At 44.3% G+C, this 22,724-nt stretch overlaps 1 protein-coding gene across 1 annotated transcript; it reads left to right on the top strand.

Annotated features, from left to right (window-relative positions):
• The first annotated feature begins 11,968 nt into the window (after positions 1 to 11,968).
• Positions 11,969 to 22,331, top strand: RDH12 (retinol dehydrogenase 12). The gene is made up of 7 exons (XM_007449004.1): positions 11,969 to 12,266; positions 13,704 to 13,822; positions 14,302 to 14,457; positions 15,473 to 15,577; positions 16,406 to 16,615; positions 18,502 to 18,691; positions 21,508 to 22,331. The coding sequence occupies exons 1-7, from the start codon at positions 12,199 to 12,201 to the stop codon at positions 21,608 to 21,610; spliced, it is 951 nt and encodes a 316-aa protein (XP_007449066.1). The 5' UTR covers positions 11,969 to 12,198; the 3' UTR covers positions 21,611 to 22,331.
• Positions 22,332 to 22,724: the final 393 nt, after the last annotated feature.

Below are 22,724 nucleotides of genomic sequence, written 5' to 3'. Positions count from 1 at the left end.
GGGGGTTGGAAGGGGCTGTGATAATCAAAGAGTCCATTGGAGAAAGCTGGGAATCCAAAGTATGGAGGCTTCTCATTGGTTGGGCTGCTAAAGTCTGATTGGCCAGACTGTATGCGGTGGAGAGTTTTCTTCTTCCTGCTGGATAGTGATGCAGGCAACACTTTCCTGTGGGAGATGTAGGCAAACATCTCTTCCTGTTTGGAGTAATTGATGATGCATGGCTGGGCATGAGAGCTCCCCATATAGGCCTGTCCCACTCCAATTGTAGCTGAGGTTTCTTTAGTCAATTCCACAAAATTGATGACTGAAGATGGGTAAGCAGAAGAGTCACTTGGAGAGGAAGTTAGAGAAAGTGCAGAGGAGGACCTTGAGGAGCACTCAAATTATGGGATAAGTAGAGAAAGGTAAGACTGAAAATGGACTGGTTTTAGCCTGTGTCTGAGCGGGTTAGAGAAACCACACAGTAAATTTGAACAGGGAAATTTTAATATGCAGAATTATTAACCATAACGGGGGATTGGAATAATGAGGAACTGGCTCGTACAGGAGTGATTAAACTTTTCTTATAAAGAAAAGTAAATATTTTAGGCTTTGGGGGCCATCTCTGTTGCAGCTACCAACTCTGCTAACTGTAACATGAAAACAGCTATAGACATAGACAGTATGTAAATGAATGAGCATGGCTGTATTCCAATAAAACTTTATTTACACAAACAGGCAGTGGACTGAATTTGGCCTGTGGGTCACAGTTTGCCAACCAAAAGACCCCTTCTACTCCCAGACTGAAGCCCAGGGCTTGCTGGAGAGTATAGCACACTGAATGGCAGAGAAGTCACTGTCTGCTGCACCACTGAAATTTGCTGGAAACCCACTGTGCTAGGGAAAGCTGTCCACAGGGAAGTGTCTCACTGGAGGCACTCTGCTACAAAACCACCTGAGGGGAGGGTTGCTGGGGGACGCTGCCCGCCACTGAATGCTGATGGAGCCAGGCACTTGATGGTGCAGAACCTGCGTGGACCACAGGAGCCTGGCACTGCGGGAGCCAAGCCTGCTGCAGAAGCCTGCAGAGCTAGCACAACAGAACCAGAAAGCAAGCCCCTTTCTTTCCGCAGTGTCTCTCCAGTGCCATCTATTGACAAAGCTTAATATCGTGCCAGGTGCCAAAGAAGAGAATATAGAAAATAGAAGGGTCATTTTCCACTCTCATAAAGCAGGCAAAAAGGATGAGTTGGAGCTGAAAGGCAATAAATTGATAACTGGCACCAGAGGGAACCCAGAGGATGTGGTGTAATAGAATGCATTATAAAGGCATTTAAAGAAGTGGGTACAGCACCAAAAGCATGATCCATACATAGAAGAACAAATTAAGTTAGACTTCATCCAAATTAATAACTTCTGTTCTTTGAAAAATAAAGACTGGGAGAAAATATTTGCAAATCACATATTTGAAAAAGGACTTGTAGTCAGACTATATATTTTAAAAACTCCCCAAACTCAAGATTAAGAAAACAACCCAATTTTTTAAATGGTCAAGTGATTTGAACAGATACTTCAAAGAAGATATATAGGGACTTCCCTGGTGGTCCAGTGGTTAAAAATCCACCTTACAATGCAGGAGATGCGGGTTCCATCCCTGGTCGGGGAACTAGGATCCCACATGCTGAGGGGCAACTAAGCCCGTGGGCCACAACTAGAGAGGCTGTGTGCCACAACTACTGAGCCCAAGCACTGCAACTACTGAGCCCACATGCCGCAACTAGAGAGAGAAGCCCACGCACCACAACGAAGAGCTCATGCGCCATAACAAAGATCCCGTGTGCCGCAACTAAGACCAGACACAGCCAAAAATGAAAGAAAGGAAGAAAGAAAGAAAGAAAGAAGGAAAGAAGGAAAGAAAGGAAGGAAGGAAAAAGATATATAGATGGCAAATGAGTACATTTTTAAAGTGCTCAATATCACTAGTCCTTAGGGAAATACAAATTAAAACCACAATGAAGGGCTTCCCTGGTGGCGCAGTGGTTGAGAGTCCGCCTGCTGATGCAGGGGACGCGGGTTCGTGCCCCGGTCCGGGAAGATCCCACATGCCGCGGAGCGGCTGGGCCCGTGAGCCATGGCCGCTGAGCCTGAGCGTCCGGAGCCTGTGCTCCGCAATGGGAGAGGCCACAACAGTGAGAGGCCCGCGTACCGCAAAAAAAAAACAACAAAAAAAACACACACAATAAAATGCCACTACATACCTACTATAATGGCTAAAATAAAAAAGACTGACCATATCAAGTACTGATGAGAATGTGGAGCAATTGGAACTCTCATACACTCCTTCTGAGAATGCAAAATGATACAACTACCTTGGAAAACAGTTTGGCAATTTCCCAAATAGTTAAATGGGAGTTAAACATACATCTATCATATGACTCTTAGGTAATTTCCCAAGGGAAATGGAAGTTTATTCATTCAAAGACTTGTATGTGAATGATGATGGACTCTGTGTTATAATAAAAAAATAGGAAACAACCCAAGTGTCCATCAACAGGTGAATGGATAAACAAATTGTAATACATCCACACAATGAATACTACTCAGCAATAAGAAGAAATAGACTTTCAATGCACTCAACAGCCTGAAGGAATCTCAAAGTAACTATGTTGAGTAAAAGAAGCCAGACCAAAATGATTCCATTTATATAAAATCCTAGAAAATGCCAACTGTAGGTTATAGACTGTGGTGATAGAAAGCAGACCAGTGGCTTCCCGGGGATGGGGGGAAGTGGAGAGGAATGGGAGGGTTTTACCAAGGGGAATGAGGAAGCTTTTGGGGTGATGGACATGTTCATTGTCTTGACGGTGGTGATAGACTGTGTGATGAGTGTATGGTAATGTGAAAACTCATCAAATTGTATACTTTTAACGTGTGCATATAAATTATACCTCAATAAAACTGTGAAAAATAGAAGTAGGTATTGATCAAGTGTGCCATGCTACTGAGAAGTCAGGCAACAAAGAACTGAGACGTGTCCACTAGATTCAGCACTGTATCAGTCATTGGTGACTTTGGGGAGAACAGCTTCAGAGAAGTTGTGGGGTGGGAGCCTGATTGGAGGAGGCTGTGGGGTGAGCAGAAAGTTAGAAAATGTAGCCAATGTTTTCAGGCTGGGGAGGAGAAAAGAGTTTAGTATCAGGAAGAGGAGGTGGGAAGGTAGGAGCATTTTTATTTATTTAATTTTATTTTTTTGGCCACACCACGCGGCTTGTGGGATTAATTCCATGACCAGGGATTGAACCCGGGCCCTCAGTAGTGAGAGTGTGGAGTCCTAACCACTGGACCACCAGGGAATTCCCTGGTAGGAGCATTTTTAAAGAGCACAGAGGAAAAAATTAAAGATAAAGGGGAGATAGGAGATAAATGCTAGAGTAATGTCCCTGAGAAAGCAGGAGATGATGAGCTAGAGACAAATTCACTTCAGGAGGAAAGGAAAATGTGATGAGCGTGAATTCAAATAGACTTCTAAACTTGGTAGCAGAATATTCCTTCTGGTGGTCCCTATTTGTGTGTGTGTGTGTGTGTGTGTGTGTGTGTGTGTGTGTGTGTGTGTGTGTTAAGAGGTCAGAATACATGTTGAAATTGAGGCAAGGAGTTTAAGAGGGATAACGAAGGTTTGAAATAATCTTTGTGGAGATTAGGTTGGTGGCAATTAGGGATATAAAAAAAGATGGACAGTTTCATTGAAAGCCCTGGGTGACGTTGGTGGCTAAGTACTTATAAAGGCATCAACATGCAAGGTGATTTGTCTCTAGCAGCTCTCATCAGCCAGCTGCACAAAGAGGACCAATGCATGGGTTCATCCAGAGTTGGGGTTTTCAGGCTGTCAGGGCAGAAAGACAAGGGGGTCAGGGGGCTGAGGATATTGGCAAGGGAATGATTGAAGTGATTATGAAATCTCAGTTGGATAAAAAAGGAAGTGATGACAGCAGGGCCTCATAGTGGTCTGGAGGTCCTCCTGGGGTTCAATAACTGCTACGTTGGGATTCGTGCCACAAGAGAGCTAGATGAATAGGAGGTGCTGTGGTGGGGTTGTCAGAATGCAGGATTTTAGAGGTGGATGGTTCCAGGTGTTGACAGACTGAGGGGTGGAATGAGGTAGAGGAGGTTTCTGATGAGGAGGAGGTCAGGGGCCTGAAGGTCCAGGGAGTTGCTGGCACATCTATGAAGATAATTAAGTCACCTGGACGATGGCAGTGTTAGGATGAGAAGGCTGAGAACCAGGCACCAAAATCATCTGTGAAAAAAGAGACATAGGAGGGAAGTAAATCCAGGAAAGGGTCAGAGAGGAGGAGCCTCATGACTTGAGGCTCAAAGGAGCAGGCGTTTCATGTCAGGATGGAGGAAGGGTCTGGAAGTGGGGGTGCCCCGGGAAGCTGAGGCATGTGGGAAAATAAACAGCCTCCACTTCAGAAACTGCAGGCAAAGAGGTGTCCACAGGACACGACCAGTTCTTAGTTGAGGCCGGGAATTGGGGGTACCTTAAGAGATACAAAGGCTGAAGATGTGAGGGTGTTTATTATTCATGAAAATGGAATTCCGGTTAGAAGTGTGGGGGGGCTTGTGGGCTTGGGTCAGGGAGAAGACCAATAGGTTTATGTTTGGGAATGTTCACTTAGCAACCCTGTGTGCAGTGTGGTATGTTTGTTCTTTCAACCACCAAGAAAACTGTCAGTGTGGATGCACTGTGATAAGGGCTGTTGTACAAATAGCACAGGGCATTTGCAAGTAGTGAAGTGGAGTACTCCTAGGGGAAGGCAAACAAAACTCCAGCTGTTGAAGGAAAGGGATAGTCGAGAGGCCAGGAGGAGGGGCAGTTGAGCCAAGTGGGCCAGTAGATGGGGTGGAGGGGTGATCAAAGCATACCAGGTATGGATTTGAAAGCACATGGTGTGATGGAGCTCAGTGTTCTACGAACGTGAATGAGTCTATATCAAAGGGTGGGGATGGGTGAGGGATGGTAGATCAGGTCAGAGACAGGCAACGTTCAGATCATGAAGGGCCTGTGTGCCAAGCTAGAGTTCGAAATTCATCCTGAAATCAAGCCTGTGAAAGGTTTTAGGCAGAATGAGATCATTGGATTTATGCCCAGCTGCTGTCCTCCCAAACAAATTGTAATGCTCAATAAACCAATTTCTCCCTCCCACACTTCTCTGAGCTCCAGACCTATATTTCCAACTACCTGCCAGACCTCTGCCTTTGGCTTTCCTGGCCTCTCCCTGTGTGTGCCTTGAATCTAGTGAATGACAGTACCCTTCTTTACACCTACATCCAATCTCATGGGTGCTGTTAGAGAAAACCATGCTCCTGGGGAGGTCGGTGCCAGGACAAATCAATGGTTAACAGCAAAGTTGTCTAACACGCATATTCATTAATTTGCTCCATTATCATGATCAATCAATGTTTGGAGATGACCCAGTCAACATACTGGGTTCAGGATAGAACTGATCTATGGCATATCGTTTTCTTTGTCTCTTCCAAGCTTTCATTTAAAAGATAAATCCATACAGAGTAAGATTTCATTAGTAAGGCTATCTATTACTTTCTATTGCTTAAGGAAATTATTTTGCAAATACAGGCTTAGCAAGGATTCTCCAGGGCAGTTCTCTTAAGTTGTTTTTTCAGTTATCTATAGTTTTGCAACACACTATATATGTAACAATCCACCCACACATAAAGATTAAATAGAATTTATTTTATAATGTTCACGATCTGTGGGTCAGAAACTCAGGCAGGGTTCAGCTAGGTGTTTCTTCCCCTGCATGTGGCGTTGACTGGAATTACTCCATGGGGTAATCCAGATGATGTCTGGGTTGGTCCAAGAAGGCTTCCCCTCACATGTCTCGAATCTCAGGAGGATAGCTAGAAGCTGAACTCAGATGGACCACTCTCCCTCTCCATATAGACTCAGGGCCTCTCGGTGGTCTTTGCAGCAGGCTTGTTCAACTTCTTCCAAAATGACAGAACTCGAGGAATGATATTTAAGAGACAGAAACTTTCTTAACGTCTGGGCTTGGAAACTGGCACAACATCACTTCTGTGTAGTCTATTGGTCAGAGAAGTCACACTACAGTCCTACAGAGCCCACCAAGATTCAGAGAGAAGAGGGGCGCACAGACCTACCTCTCCAGTTGTCAAGAGACCAAGAGAATGTATGCTATCTTCATTATTTTTTTCTTTTCTATTATGGTTTATTACAGGATATTGAATATAGCTCCCTGTGCTATACAGTAGGACCTTGTTGTTTATCCATCCTATATATAATAGTTTGCACCTGCTAGTTCCACAATTCCCAATCCAACCCTGCCCACACAGCGCCCCCCGCTTCCCAGCAACCACAGTGTATGCCACCTTTAAACTGTGCTCTTGCTTGGAATCTAGAAGGATATTTTGCAAGTGAAATTATTCTTTTGGTATTTCTGTAAAATTACTGAAATCATTATCATTCAAAATATGTGTGAGGGCATTGTTTAAAAATTTTTAATATCAATTAATTAATTTTTATTGAGCTGTAATTAACATACGACAATATTCATCCTTTTAAAGTATACAATTCAGTGGTTTTCATTATATTCACAAGGCTGTACAATCATTACCACTGTCTAATTTCATAACATTTTCATCATCCCCAAAAGAAACTTTATACCCTTTGCCAATCACTCCCTATTCCTTCCTCTCCTAAGCTACTGCCAGCAACTAATCTGCTTTCTCTATGGGTCTGCCTTTAGAGATTTCATAAAAATGGAATCATACAATATGTGGCTGTTTGTGTCTGGCTTCTTCACGTAGCATAATGTTTTGAAGATTTTTCCACATTGTAGTACATATTAGTGCTTTATTCCTTTTTACGGCTGAGCAATAATTCATTGTACGGACATACCATATTTTCTTAATCCGTTCATCAGCTGATGCACAGTTTAGGTTATTTCCACTTTGGGGCCATTATGAATAATGCTACTATAAACACTTGTGAACAAGTCTCTGTGTAGATATATATTTTTATTTATTTTGTAGATGTACCTAGGAATGAAATTGCTAGATCGTATATTAACACTATGTTTAATTGTCTGAGGAACTACCAGACTGTGCCAAAGAAGCTATTTTACATTCGTATCAGCAGTGTATGTTGCCAGTTTCTCTACATCCTTGCCAATACTTGTTATCATCTGTGTATTGATTTTAGTATCCAAGTGGGTATGAAATATTATCTCTTTGTGGTTTTGATTTGCATTCCTCTGATGACTCATGATGCTGAACATCTTTCCATGTACTTATTGGCCATTTTATTTTTAGGTCCGTATCCTTGGAGAAATGTCCACTCTGATCCTTTGCCCATCTCCAGTTGGGTTATTTATCTTTTTATTGTTGAGGAAAGTCAGGATTTTGACCCAGGAGATCTGGCCCCTCAACCTGTGGGTCTCACTCCCATGCTCTCCTCCCTCTTGCTATGCATCATGGTTACAAAGTGGTACAAATTTTGTTTCATTAGTATTTACTCTAGGTAAGAAGTAGGATGAAAAGACATTTAAAAACTGGAAAATATAACTTCTCTTGGAGGTGATAACTCTCTTGGTTTGGGAAAAAAACATTTATAACACCTTTAGGGAGGCAACAGGTACCCAATGGAGACAGTTTAATAAAGAAATAGCTAAACTGCCTCGCATGAGAAGATAATGGAATTTGGGGGTTTGGGGTGAATAGTCAAAAAGGAACAAAGATAAGACTCCCTAAAGAAGAGAGTTAACAAATCGTCACATTGCATACTTTAAATATCTTACAATTTTCGCACTACTATATATAAAATAGATAACCAACAAGGACCTACTGTATACACAGGGAACTATACTCAATATTTTGTAATAACCTGTAAGGGAAAAGAATCTGAAAAAGAATATATATATACACAACACACATATGTGTGTGGGTTTGTATAACAATATCTGTGCTGTATACTTGAAACTAACACAACACTTTAAATCAACTATACTTCAATAAAATAAAAATTTTAAAATCTTACAATTTTATTTGTCAGTTGTGCCTCAAGAAAACAAGAAGGAGGAGGAGGGGAAGGAGGAGGGGGAGGAGGGGGAGGAGGGGAGGGGAGGGGGGAGGAGGGGGGAGGAAAAGAAGAAGAGGGGGAGGGGAGGAAGAAAAGAAGAGTAGTATTAGTAAGAAACATGTCAGGAACTAGAGTTTATAGATAAAAGTAACCAGTGAAAATTTTTCAGTGTCAGGGTAACCAAAGGACTTTAAGAAACGGCTGACTTTTTGGGTTTGTTTTTGCGGTACGCGGGCCTCTTACTCTTGTGGCCTCTCCCGTTGCAGAGCACAGGCTCCGGACGCGCAGGCTCAGCGACCACGGCTCACGAGCCCAGCCGCTCTGCGGCATGTGGGATCTTCGCGGACCGGGGGCACGAACCCGCGTCCCCTATATTGGCAGGCGGACTCTCCACCACTGCACCACCAGGGAAGCCCTAAGAAAGGACTGTTTAAAGTTTAGTATTAAGTCAATTATGTTGCTGAATTATAAACCCCCTCCATTTCCCCAAATCTTGGAAAAATCACACAATGTGTGAATTCACAGAAATCTTCAGGAGATTGATTGTTGGTCTTCCCAATAGATATAGGAAAGGGATCTAAGCCAACTTTACGTAAAATCAAAAGATGGGATGATTTAAATAACATTCGATTACATCTTATCATTAAAATGTAACACAGTGATCAAGGATTGTTAAAATAAGTGTGGCAGAGTGAATTGATGAGACCTTAAACTTATGTTTTGCTTTTCACTGCTCTGAAGAGAAATCTCCATGTTGATTGCTAGGGGTGGGTGTAGGGGAGCCAGATGTCATATCATAGTATGAATGTGGTCCGACGGTGCCCAGCACTGTAAGTATGTGGATAGGACACCAGTAATAAGATTTGAAATGTATGGAGCTAGAAGCTAATCAGTGGAAAATTCTTCCAATCATCAGAAGTGTAAAAGGTAAGTGGAATGTGGACTGTTTTGTTCTCATCAATGCCTACGTAAAATGGAAATTATTCAATAATGCAGCATATACAATTACAAATGTACCATTTTTTCTTGTTTTTTTGGTGTGAATACATGAAAAATAATTGATCAGAATTTCCGTTTCTAGGGCGGCAGTACTACAAACCACAAGTGTATGTGACTGTGTATGAAAGCACATAATTTATGCAACTACCAATAATTCAAAACAAATTTGAATACAACCTCAATCTAAGCATGAGAAAACATCAGAATACCCAAATTTACAGGCATTCTACAAAATAACTGGCCAGTTCTCTTCAAACGTGCCATTGTACCTAACAACTAAATGCAGTGTAGGGTCCTGAGTTAGATCCTGTTCAAGAAATAGAACATTAGTGGGAAAACTGGTGAAAATAGAATAAGTCCTTCAGTTTACTTAATATTATTATACAAATGTTAATTTCCTAGTTTTAATCATTGTACTAAAATTATTTAGGATGTTAACATTAGGGGAAGCTGTATGAAGGGTACATGGGATCTTTCAGTACTATTTTTGCAACTTTTCTGTAACCCTTAAAATAAAATTTTTTAAAACAAATTTGATCATCCATGATAGAGGTAAGACTGAATTATCTTTTAATTCTGTCTATGGAAAATGGTATTTACAAAATCATTGTCACAGCAAGAGGCCATCAGAACTATGCAGCCAAAAAAATGATAAAAAATATCATTAAGCATGTCAGGCAGTTAGTTAATAAAAATATAGTTTTCTGGACTTTGTGATCTTTGTGGCAATTAGATTTTTTTAATTTAATTTTATTCAAGTACAGTTGATGTACAATGTTATATGTTACAGGTGTACAATATAGTGATTCACAATTTTTAAAGTTATACTCCATTTATAGTTATAAAATATTGGCTATATTCACTGTGTTGTACAATGTATCTTTTTTTTAATTTTAAATATCTATTTTATTTATTTATTTGGTTGCGCTGGGTGAAATACAGTGAAATGCACAAATCTTAAGTGTGTATTCACTGAGTTTAAGGATGTCTGCCCAGCAGACATCCACTGGGAGGAAGGCATTGGGGAACACCGGCAGAAAGTTCCCCTCAGGGGCTTCTGGGACTTTGCAGTATTTGCAGCTGACATTGCTGCAGTGAACTGGACCCAGAGCAGGAGAAGCGGGAAGAGATGGGAGAGGCAACCTGGGAGTCTAGAGGGATTCCCCATGGGAATGATCTGACTACTCCTTGTTCTGTTCATCAGGTTCTTGGGATTTGCAAGGGGCAAGAATGGAACCAGGAAATGCTCAGTAAGTGTATGTTAAATGGATGGATGAATCAGTGAATGAAGGAGTGAGCACCTGCCTGCCACAGGAGTCTTCTTTCATCACTCGTGTCTTCTTGGAGCCTCCTCTAGCTTTGCAGGAAGGAGCAGATCTGGGGCATGACTCTTGGAGTCATGTCCAGGAGAGGAATACTGAGTGAACAAAGGCTGTGAACCCTACATATCCTCCTTCCATCCCCTCACACATCTCCAGAGGGCGTTGAGAGTTTCTGCTTGGTTTGTTTCTCGTCTTTCCCCTCATCTTTAATAGCATTCAACTGAAACATCACCTGCATTCATTACCTCTCCCTTTTCTACACTAAACCCTTGAATAAAGCAAGTAGGACAGAAATCAATACAGCTAATCATAACAGCCAACTCTCTCTCTCTATATATATTTTTTTGGCCTTGCTGCACAGCATGCGGGATCTTAGTTCCCAGACCAGGGATCTTAGTTTCCTGACCGGGGAAACTGTGCCCCCTGCAGTGGAGGTGCGGAGTCTTAACCACTGGACCACCAGGGAAGCTCAACTCTTTTTCTTTTCTTTTTTTTTTTTTAAATTTATTTATGTTTTGGCTTCTTTGGGTCTTCGTTGCTGCGTGCAGGCTTTAGTTGAGGCGAGTGGGGGCTACTCTTCGTTGTGGTGCGCGGGCTTCTCATTGCAGGGGCTTCTCTTGTTGTGGAGCATGGGCTCTAGGCGCCCGGGCCTCAGTAGTTGTGGCGTGTGGGCTTCAGTAGTTGTGGCTTGCGGGCTCTAGAGCGCAGGCTCAGTAGTTGTGGCACACAGGCTTAGCTGCTCCACGGCATGTGGGATCTGCCCAGACCGGGGCTTGAACAGGTGTCCCCTGCATTGACAGGCGGATTCTTAACCACTGTGCCACCAGGGAAGTCCCTGAACAGCCAGCTCTTATACAGTGTCTACTATGTGCTAGTCTCCGTCTCAAATTTCCTACCTATTTAATTAATTTAATACTTAAAAAGGTAGGTGTATATTTTATCATGCCATTATGCAAGTGAGGAAAGTGAGTTAACAGAGAGGTTTAGTAACTTGCCCAGGGCCATTTGAACCAGGAAGTCCACGCTAAGAGCCCATGCACTGAAACACTATACCTTTTCTTTGGCATGTACAATACATGTGTGTGTTAACTTCATTGAAACAGAACATAAAACAAAGTCAAGTGCACAAATCAAGTGTGTGACTCAGTGAATTTTCACAAAGTGAGCACACCTGTGTAATAGCAACGCCCTCCCCCAAAGAACAGAACCCTACCAGCCCCCCCGCCCGGAGATCCCAACATACCCCACCCTAGTCTCTACCCCTTCCCCACCAAGGGAAACACTTTCCTGAATTCTCTCACCTCTCTTCTGGGGGTTTCTTCCTTGTCTGTCTATTTTAATCACACTGTATTTCAAGTATCATGGGGTCTGCTGCTAAGGTTAAAAATGTTCTATTTTGCAGGAGTGGAAGTGAGGGTGGTGGAGGGAACACATTCCCTAGATAAGAGAAATGACTGAGGGTGGGCAAGTTAGAGGCAGTTCTCCATCTCCCCTCATTCTCTTTGCCAGTGAGTGTGAGGCTCTGCTTTTTTCTCCATCCTTCTCTCCCAGGACTACATCTCCCAGCAGGCTGTGCTCTGACAGCTCTCGGATTTAAATAGGATTCTGGGCTACGCTTAGAGCCAGGCTGTTGCTGAACACCCAGGAGCGAGAGGAGCTGGAGGAAAGAGAAGCAGCAAGAAGCAGCCAAGAGTTGGAGCCAGACCAGGTGGAGCCCGAGCCAGAGTTGGAGTCAAAGTTGCTCTTGGTAAAGCAGCAGCAACTAAAGAAGTTGAAAAGATGCTGGTTTTCTTGGGACTGCTCACCTCCTTCCTTTCTTTCCTGTATGTGACAGCTCCATCCATCAGGTTTGTCTTAATTCAGTAACTCATTCAATAGTTTACAAAGCCCTGAACTGGGAACCACGGAGCTTGTAAGAAGATGAGTTCTTAGCTGCTGAAGGAAGAGAAAGGGATGGAGGCCAAGGGAGAGAAAGTCAGGCAGGAAAAGCAGGAAGGAAGGAGGTAGTTATGAATACTGTGGTGGAAAACGAGAAGGAAGCACCTGGGGCTGGGAGAGGAGGGGCGGGTTTGAATTCTGATGCTAGTGGAAGGCTGAGTGGATGACTCTGTTAGGTAGCTTGACAGATATCTTATGGGGGAGTCCTTGCTCTTTCACTCCATTCCCTTGGGTTCCTCTGAAGGTCTCCCTTTCTTCACTGTCCCTAGTCAAGGTGGCCCTGCTGCGTTACGGTGGGTGGTCATTGCCGAGGGACTCAGTTATTAAGTACCAGGCATCTGGGGAAGGGAACAAACTCTCTTCCCTTTGCGACTACCCTCAACTAACGTTTTGGATGGCTCTTTTGCTGTGGGATTTCTGGAGATGTCAAAGAAATGTGTGTTATGAGTAGAGAACTTTTAAATTGTTGATGATAAAGAAGGTTAAATGGACATATCAGAGGCAGAGTGTTGCTCTAGGTCCCGTCATAGAAAGCTGGGTTTGGGTTCCAGTTTTGCCACCATTAGCGAGTGACTTGAACTTCTCTGAGCCTCAGCTTTCTCCACTGTAATGTGGGGATAATAACAGAGTGGTTGAGAGAATTAAATTCCCTCGGAAAATGCCTAGCCTAGTGCTTGGCAGTTGGATGATGCTCAGGTAATGTTAGCTTTACTTCCTCCCGTCCTATTTTTGGGAACATATCAAGTCAACTCTATGTAAAAGGATGCTCTCTGCACAGAGGTCTGAACAAGGGAGGTTTGCTCTCTGTGCGTGGATGGCGAGTATGAAATCTCTAGTGGGATGGCAGAATATCCTGGCTCTCTAAAACTGGAGAGGCAGCCCAAGAGCCACATTTCCACATGGGACCCTGGAGGTGCTGTTCATCAGTTACTCACCATTGATGCTTATTGAAGGTGAGGGGTCAGGACCACTGATTCCACTAATGCCCATCCCCCTCGTGTTTTTAGGGCAGGATAGAGAAGGAAGATGACCTCTGGGAACCTCTAGAGATAGGAGCGCGGTATCTTTGTCGTTTAACAAGGAACCATTGGCCCTGGCTCAGGAGAATTTATTCTATTTGCCCAGATGATCATTTGTAGCTTCCGAGCACGTGACCTCCCAACCTGAGCTGATAAGCAGGAGACTGCCTTGCCCACTGGAGAGACGCTGTCCCCTGAAGATTAGCTTCTTTAAGTCTCCTGACAGCAACGAAAAGAATTCCCTCTTTGAGGCTGGGTGGATTTTATGTATCTCAGTCTGGGATTGGAAAGGATGGTGCATAAATGTTTTGTTTCTCTTGCCTGTAGGAAGTTCTTTGCTGGTGGGGTCTGTGGAACAAACGTGCAGCTTCCCGGGAAGGTGGTGGTGATCACTGGTGCCAACACAGGCATCGGCAAGGAGACAGCCAGAGAGCTTGCTCGCAGAGGCAAGTCCTTCCTTTCGGTTTCCACAGGGCAGCACCTCCTGTCTTTCTCACTAGGAACTCTACTCACGTTCCCTTATCTTTCCTCCTGGGCTTAGAAATTCTGGTCAGGAACTCAAGGAACCTGGGATTCAAGTCCAGCTGTGACACCAACTTACTCTGTGGCTTAAACTTTCCTTCCTTCCTGCTTCTTTCCTATTTATATAAAGTAAGGAAAACAATGATGTCCGTGTATAATATTGGTCAGGTCAGTTATTCTAAAAGGAGATCCTAAGCCATGTTAAATATCAGGGTGTAAAAACCAGGGTTCCCAGCCTGGGGTTAAGCTGATAGCAAGGAGAATCTGGAAGCGGCAATTTAGCCACTCACTGCTTTAGGGATGGTGCGCGGAATGCTCTGTCCAGCGGGTCCCAAACTCACTTACTAGACTCTTCCTCAGCCCAGGGTCTGAACACATTGCTGTCTGTTTGTTTTGGTCCCAGGAGCCCGAGTATACATTGCCTGCCGAGATGTACTGAAGGGGGAGTCTGCTGCCAGTGAAATCCGAGCTGATACAAAGAACTCCCAGGTGCTGGTACGGAAACTGGACCTATCTGATACCAAATCCATCCGAGCCTTTGCTGAGGGCTTCCGGGCAGGTGAGGCCCTGGGGGTTAGAAAGGCAGGAAGCTGGGTGTGGGAGTGGCTGCTCCACCCTGGACCAGCTCTGACCCTTACATCAGACCCATCATGGATTCCACTGCACAGGTTCTGCCACACGAAACAGCAGGGCAGGGAATTGGCACGGGGATGGCGGGTGGACAGGCTGGGCAGGATCCTTATCATCTTCTTGCCTCAGCAGTGGGAATGGTGGAGGTGACAGCTCCCTGCCCGGGCTTGTACCTTGCCATCGAGGTGTGGCCCTGATGCCGCTCTCTTCTTTCATCCTGAGAATCAAACTTCTGTGGCCATAGGCACAAGAGGAAGTTGTGCTGCTGCCAATATTCTTCTGTATCTTGGAAAATGACCATCTTCTATCAAGGACTATGAAATCCATGAGGGACAGGAACCATGTCTGTCTCATTTTACCACTGTATGCCCAGTGCCCAGCCCAGCTCAGAGTCAGTACTAAGTACACATTTGCTGAATGAATGGATGAATGAATGAATGGTGTCCAGGAAGATAACAGCAACTTCCCTGGTGGCACAGTGGTTAAGAATCCGCCTGCCAATGCGGGGGACATGGGTTCGAGCCCTGGTCCAGGAAGATCCCACATACCGCGGAGCAACTAAGCCCGTGTGCCACAACTACTGGGCCTGTGCTCTAGAGCCCGTGAGCCACAGCTACTGAGCCCACGTGCCACAACTACTGAAGCCTATGCACCTAGAGCCTGTGCTCCGCAACAAGAGAGGCCACCACAATGAGAAGCCCGCACACCGCAATGAAGAGTAGCTCCCACTCGCCACAACTAGAGAAAGCCCGTGTGCAGCAGCAAAGACCCAACGTAGCCAAAAATAAATAAATAAATTTATATATATAAAAAAAATTAGAAACCCAATGACAGTGGCTACTGAATATCACTGAGATAGGTCCAAACGCAAGGAACAAACACTCAGGACTGGCAGCTAGCTGACTCCTTGCTAACCACATGGTCTCCTTGGTTGTGCTCTTTAGAGGAAAAGCAGCTTCATATTCTGATCAACAATGCAGGAGTGATGATGTGCCCATATTCCAAGACAGCTGATGGCTTTGAAACCCACCTGGGAGTCAACCACCTGGGTGAGTATCTTAGAGTGAGTGAAAAGCGAGGCATATGCCATCATGTTCTCTGTAGGGAGATGACCCTGTACCAGTGCTGAGAATCTCCACTGGTCCTCATAGAGACCAAGATTCTGCTAGACTGGAGATACTGGTTTTTCTTTCACTATCTCTCTCCTAACCAGTACAAAAAAGAGAGCTCATCCTACTCATACCATTAAGAAACCCCAAACTTAGGAGATACCAGGAAGAAGTTCCTTCTTGAATGGGACTGTGGTAATGCAAGACTTGCCACGCAGGGTCAGGAGTGGGGGTGAAGTCCGTGTTTGGCTGCAGGGGGGGGGTCATATCTATAACTGAGGACCGAGCAAGCAAGGGTTGGTCCATCGTGGAGGCAGACCCTGAGGACTTGAGGTGTGAGAGAGGCTAGTGTTCAGAGCTCGAGGCAATGGCTCTAGTGAGGGGATCACAGAACAGGTTCTCTGATCCTCGGCAAGAGTTATTTTCCCTGACTATTGCATCCCTCCTGTACATGCCCACAGTTGTGTGATCATAACCAGACGGGGGATGTCAGAAGCTAGCAGTTGCTCCTCACCGGGGCAAGGACAGAGGAACAAATAACAGATTACGTATATGTTGCCTTACCTGGAGTCCAGCTCTGGCCCTTGCCTTGAGGACTCCACTAACTCAGACTGACTGACCATTAGCACTAAGTTACTCATGGTATCAAAATGTTCACACCCAGCAGATAGTGAGCTAGTGATGAAGCCCCGTCATACATCAGCTCCCACACCCCGAGCCCAGGCTGCCGTTCCACTCTTCAATCTCCTCTGCTGGCTCTCCTCACAGGCCACTTCCTTCTCACCCACTTGCTCCTGGGGCAGCTGAAGGAGTCCGCTCCTGCACGGGTGGTGAACCTGTCATCAGTGGTCCACCATGCTGGCAAGATTCGCTTCCATGACCTCCAGGGTGAGAAGTCCTACAACCGGGGTTTTGCTTATTGCCACAGCAAGCTGGCCAATGTGCTCTTTACTCGTGAGCTGGCCAAGAAGCTCCAAGGTAAGTCTAGAGAAAGGGCCAGGGTTAAGAAGCAGGGGCTTCAGTCCAGATTAGGGGTTCACAGAAACTTCTAAAGTCAGGATGTCAAACACGCACATTTCAGTGGCAGCTCTGTGCACTAAGGAGAATGAGGTTATAAAACTGAGTAAAAACAGAGTCCTTGCCCTTGGGAAGCTTAAAACTGAACAGAGGTCAGGAACCTATAAACCTTATGTGCTTTGTCACATCTTATTTCATATTTATCATCTCATCTGATTTTTCACAACAACCTCTTGCAACAGGCAGAGTAGGTATTGTTTTCACTATTTTATGGGTCCAAACTGAGGTCCAAAGAAGCGGCTGGCTCAAGATTATATGGCAAGTGAAGGAGTGAGGACTGGAAAGTGGGGACTCTGCTTTAAACCAGGGTGCTTCCTTTGCTGTGCCATTTGCTGAGGTTTACAGGGTGAGCTGAGCTACAGAGCTGCCACTCACTGCCTGGAGTCAGGGTTTCAGATACTTGGGTCTGAGTTCTTGCTCTACCACATAGTAGCCACGTGTGTATACAAACATGTCCCTTTAACCTCCCTTGACTTCTCCCCTCAACTGTAAAATGAGGTGAGGCCACGCTTGATCCTATGATTCTGTGCTGCCCTGGAGTTTTTGCTGAGCTTCTGACACTGACATCTGTGAATCTGGAGGACCATTTGCTACAGTGAATAAGCCAGAGTTTGGGGAAAATGGTATTTACTATCAGAATGCAGAAAGTAGAATAGGGTAGTCATTTAAATGAATACTAATAATGACAGCAATAATTGAGAGTTTGCGTGTGCCAGATACTACCTGTGTCTCAACTCATTTAATACACTATTCCTATGAGGTAGGTGCTATTATTTTTCCCCTCCCTACAAAAGAACAGGTAGGCACAGATATCCTGAGAAACTTGCCCGAGCAAGATATATTAATTCCGAAGCGAGCCAGGATTCAAATCCAGGCAATCTAGCTCAGAAGTCTATGCTCTTTACTCTACATTGAGGTTCAGACCTTGGCCCTGCAACCAGCCAGGTGCGACCTTGGGCAATTTACTTAACCTGTCTGTGATGAGAACTCAGTTTCCTCAGCTGTAAATGGTCTTCTTAATATTACCTACCTCATGAACCTCTTTGAGAGTCAAATGAGATAACACATAAAACATGTAGCACAGCCCTTGTACATAATAAGTACCAAAAATAGTGGAGGCAGCAGGGGTGTCTTGAGGCATGTTAACTCTCATCATTTCCATCAACACCCCTCAATCTACACCTCATAAAATGTGCTTGCCCGGCAAATGCAATTCACAACAAGGTCCTAGCTTCCTACCTTCTAACAGGATTGCTGCCCCTAAGACCCTCCAATAGAAATTCCAAAGATACCATGTAAGCCAACGATTAAGATGACACTAAAACATGGGCTTCCCTGGTGGCGCAGTGGTTGAGAGTCCGCTTGCCGATGCAGGGGACACGGGTTCGTGCCCCGGTCCGGGAAGATCCCACATGCCGCGGAGCGGCTGGGCCCGTGAGCCATGGCCGCTGAGCCTGCGCGTCCGGAGCCTGCGCTCCGCAACGGGAGAGGCCACAACAGTGAGAGGCCCACGTACCGCAAAAAAAAAAAAAAAGACACTAAAATAGAAGGATATTCAACCAAGCATTCCTTTTGGAGCATAGAAGGCTGAGAAGGCTATAGATCTTTCTGGATAAGATCAATTAATTACTCATGAGATTCTACGTGGCTAGAGGTGGTGTCTTCTGAACACTGGGGTTCTGTTTCCCAAGTCCCTTCTTCTCACTCGTGCATGTTGCTGCAGGAGATGAGCTGTTTCCCTGGCCTCGGAGTGTGTCTCTGGTCTAACTGTGCCCTTTTTGCCCTAGGCACGGGGGTCACCACCTACGCAGTGCACCCAGGCATCGTCCGCTCCGAACTGGTCCGACACTCCTTCCTGCTGTGCCTGCTCTGGCGGCTCTTCTCCCCCTTCCTCAAGACGGCGAGGGAGGGGGCCCAGACCAGCCTGCACTGCGCCCTGGCTGAGGGCTTGGAGCCCCTGAGCGGCAAGTACTTCAGGTGCGCAGAGGCTGCATGCGTTCTCCCCATCACCTGTGTGCATGGTGAGGCAGGCATAGGACTCTCTGGGCTTTGCACCCCCAGTGGCCAAGTTTGTGCCTGATGGGGGAATCCAGGTTCACACTGGGCCAGTAGACCAAATGCTGTTACTTTTCTAGGGAAACTTACATTTGAAACATGGCAAAAGTTGGTTTGATGGCTCTGTTTCAAACCTGTGTGCCACATTTCCAGGTAAGGCTTTGTAGAGCCTTTTTCTCTTCCTTGAAGCTTTTGGCTGACTTCCTTCATGAATTTTTAAATGACACATAGCACGAAACTCCAGGGCAAAGTCACCTGTCCCTAGTGTGAACTCTGTCTCCCCAAGCTGCGAAGACTGGCACTATCTGTTGGAACATAAAAATAGACATTTTGGTGTTGAGGTTTATCACAAGCTCAATGGGCGATCAGAGTCTGGGAATATAGGGAAGCCCATTCCATGACTTGATCCAGTCCAGTCTGCTTTTCTGTCCCACTTTGTTCAAGATGGTTCACTGGTACACCATTTATTAAGTGAAGCATTGGAAATAGCCTCAGTGTCCAACAATAGGGGAATGGATAAATGATCATAGCTAATGTTGCTTGAGCTCTTACAACATGTTTGGCACTCTTCTAAGTTTTACGTGTATTAATTCATATAATCATCACAACTCTGAAAGGTAGATCGTATTATTGTCCCCATTTTACAGATGAAGAAACTGAGGCACAGAAAAATTAGCTTGCTCAGGGTCATATAGTTTATAAGTGGCAGGCCTGGGATTTAAACCCAGGCATTCTGGCTCTAGAGCCGTGCTGTTCAGTGTGGTTGCCACTAGCCGTATATGGCTACTGAGCACTTGAGATATGGCTAGTCCAATCTGGGACATACTGTACGTGTAAAATGTACACCAGATTTTGAAGACATAGTGTGAAAAACAGAAATGTAAAATATCTCATTAGTAATTTTTATATTGATTACATGCTGAAATAATTTGGCCATGTTGGGTTAAATAAAATATACTACTAAAATTAATTTCACCTATTTCTTTTCACTTTTTAAAAAATACTTTAAAATTTCTATTAGGAAATTTAAAATTACACATGTGGTTCACATTTGTGGTTCGCATCATATTTCTACTAGACAATGCCACCCTGGAGTCTGGGTGTTTAACATCACTGCCTTAATCATGTGATAAAATATAATACAGTCACCATATAAAAGTATTTTTGAATAATATTCAATTAATGGGAAAATCTTAGTGATATAATATTATCAGAAAAAACTGAAATATAGAACTATATAATTATTCACTGTAAATGCATAGAAAACAGTCTGAAAGGATACACAGCAAACTACCACACAGTAGTAGTTACTTCCAGGGAGTTTGAGGAAGAGTCGGGGGGCAGGGGGCAGTGTGAAGGAGGATTTTAACCTTTTACTCTAGGTATTCCTTTACTATTTAAAAATAAATTTTAAAGATTATATATTAATTCATTACTTGTAAAATTAAAATTGTACATTTTAAACAAGAGAAAGGTATCCTCCCCAAACTAGGTACAGTATGATCCCAGTTTTTTTTTAATTAATTAATTTTAAAATTTTTAAAATTTATTTTTGGCTGTGTTGGGTCTTCTTTGTTGTGCATGGGCTTTCTCTAGTTGCGGCGAGAGGGGGCTACTCTTCGTTGTGGCACACAGGCTTAATTGCGGTGGCTTCTCTTGTTGTGGAGCACAGGCTCTAGGTGTGTGAGCTTCAGTAGTTGTGGCTCGCAGGCTCTGGAGCACAAGCTCAGTAGTTGTGGTGCACAGGCTTAGTTGCTCCGCGGCATGTGGGACCTTCCCGGGCCAGGGCTGGAACCCGTGTCCCCTGCATTGGCAGGCGGATTCTTATCCACTGCGCCACCAGGGAAGCCCATGATCCCAGTTTTATATAAAAGAAAGAGAAAGACTTTATATCTATATATACACAAACAGAGCAAAAAAGAGAGTAAGGAAAGCAATTAAATAATAGTTTTTTTGGGCTTCTGTGCTGTGCTCTGCCCCAGCCCCCCTCACCTGCTCACCCCAAAACAAAACAGGGGTGCTTAGTCGGGTTCATGGGACACAAGGGGTCTGTGGATAGAATTTAAGGGGTCTTCGAACCTGGATGGAAAGATAATTTCATCTTTAGTTTCACTAACCTCCGTCTGAAATTTGCCATTTCCTTTGATTATGAATGTAGGAAGTGAACTGCAGTAGCAGTGATACCGGTGACTTTGTCCCCAAGAAAACTATAAATAACCACATTGCAATTGTTGCAGATACCCCAGGATGTCACTTCTGCTCGCCAATACTTTGAAATCTGGTAGCGGTTAGACCCAGTGCTAGCTCTTCTAAAAGAACACGTTACTATACCGCACATTGTTTTTAAAATATTCTATACTGTATATAAGATAGATAACCCTCAAGGACTTACTGTATAGCATGGGGAACTCTACTCAGTATTCTGTGATAACCTATATGAGCAAAGAATCTAAAAAAGAATGAATATATGTATATGTATAACTGAATCACTTTGAGGTACACCTGAAACTAACACAACATTGAAAATCAACTACACTCCAATAAAATTAAAATTTTTTAAAAGTCAATACAAAAAAGAAAAGGAAATATTTTAAAACTGCATTTCAATACAGTTAGTTTCTTTTTATCTAATGTATTTTATTACACATTTAGAAATATATTCTGAAGAAGAGGACATAAACTTTTCCAGACTGTCCATTTTCACTCCTGGATGTTCACCCCCTTTCTATGCCCTCCAGTGACTGCAAGAAGACTTGGGTGTCTCCAAGGGCCCGGAATAACAAAACGGCTGAGCGCTTGTGGAACGTCAGCTGTGAGCTGCTGGGAATCCAGTGGGAGTAGAGCTGGTGGAATAGGCACAGCTGTATCAGGCTCAGTCCACGCCATAAGGAAAGGGGACCGAGGAGAAGGCCCACCCTGCAGGATTGTCCTGGATGGCTGCTGTTGCGAATCCTGCCCTGCTCTGATACTCCTGACCCTTCTAGAAATCTTCGCACACCCTACCCTCTCATGAGGCTGGCTCATGGCACGAGACAGTCACACCTGCAGAGTATTCTTCTCCAAGACTTGCCGAGTCGGCCACCCTCTCGGACCAGGAGGACTGGGCAGATGCCAGGCTGGGCACGGGGATGGCAGAAGAACCTGGGAAATTGGGTCAATTTCTTCACCAAGACCAACTAGCATGCTCAGCTGAGGTGACAGGAGCATCAACGTCACTTCTTTCCAGGGACTATAGACTCAGAAACTCTTGACTGATCTCTTTCCTCTTTGAAACATTAATCTGGAGTCTGGACCAACTCAGGAAAATCTTGGCTCAACCTTGGCCGATTTTAGTTCCTTCCTCTGAGCATCCTGGAGCAACCATGTAAAGCTGGACCTTCCTGTTTTCTTTTTCCAATACTTTTTTAAAAATTAAAAACAGATTTTTTCAGCTTTACTGAGATATAATTAACATATTGTGTAATTTTGGACCGTCCCATTTTCAATGTAGATGGTTTCTTTTTCCAAAGAGTTCCCTTTTACCTCAATTTTTAGAGAAAATAAAGATTGCACATTCACCTTATTGCCTTATTTATTCTCTCAGGGTAGCAAGGGAGAAATGAAACCAAGTTGTTGTTTTTGTTTCGTTTTGTTTTATTATTTATTTATTTATTTGGCTGCACCAGGTCTTTGTTGCTGCGTGTGGGATCTTTGTTGTGGCGTGCAGGATCTTTAGTTGCAGCATGTGGGATCTCATTCCCTCACTGGAGATCAAACCCGGGCCCCCTGCATTGGGGGCACAGAGTCTCAACCTCTGGACCACCAGGGAAGTCCCAAAACCAAGTTTAATGAGTACTATCTCACCCTACCCACCCACCCATAACCTTCTTATAATATCTCCTCTGGGTGCAGAATAAGATGGTTCAGTTGAGTATTTTCTCCAGTTTCTTCCAGCTCTCACATTTGATTTTCTAAG

The sequence above is a fragment of the Lipotes vexillifer genome, unplaced genomic scaffold (assembly GCF_000442215.2).
Source record: "Lipotes vexillifer unplaced genomic scaffold, Lipotes_vexillifer_v1.1 scaffold629, whole genome shotgun sequence".
Taxonomy (NCBI): domain Eukaryota; kingdom Metazoa; phylum Chordata; class Mammalia; order Artiodactyla; family Lipotidae; genus Lipotes; species Lipotes vexillifer.
Note: the sequence above shows the minus strand (reverse complement) of the source record. Positions and strands in the feature narration are given on the sequence as shown.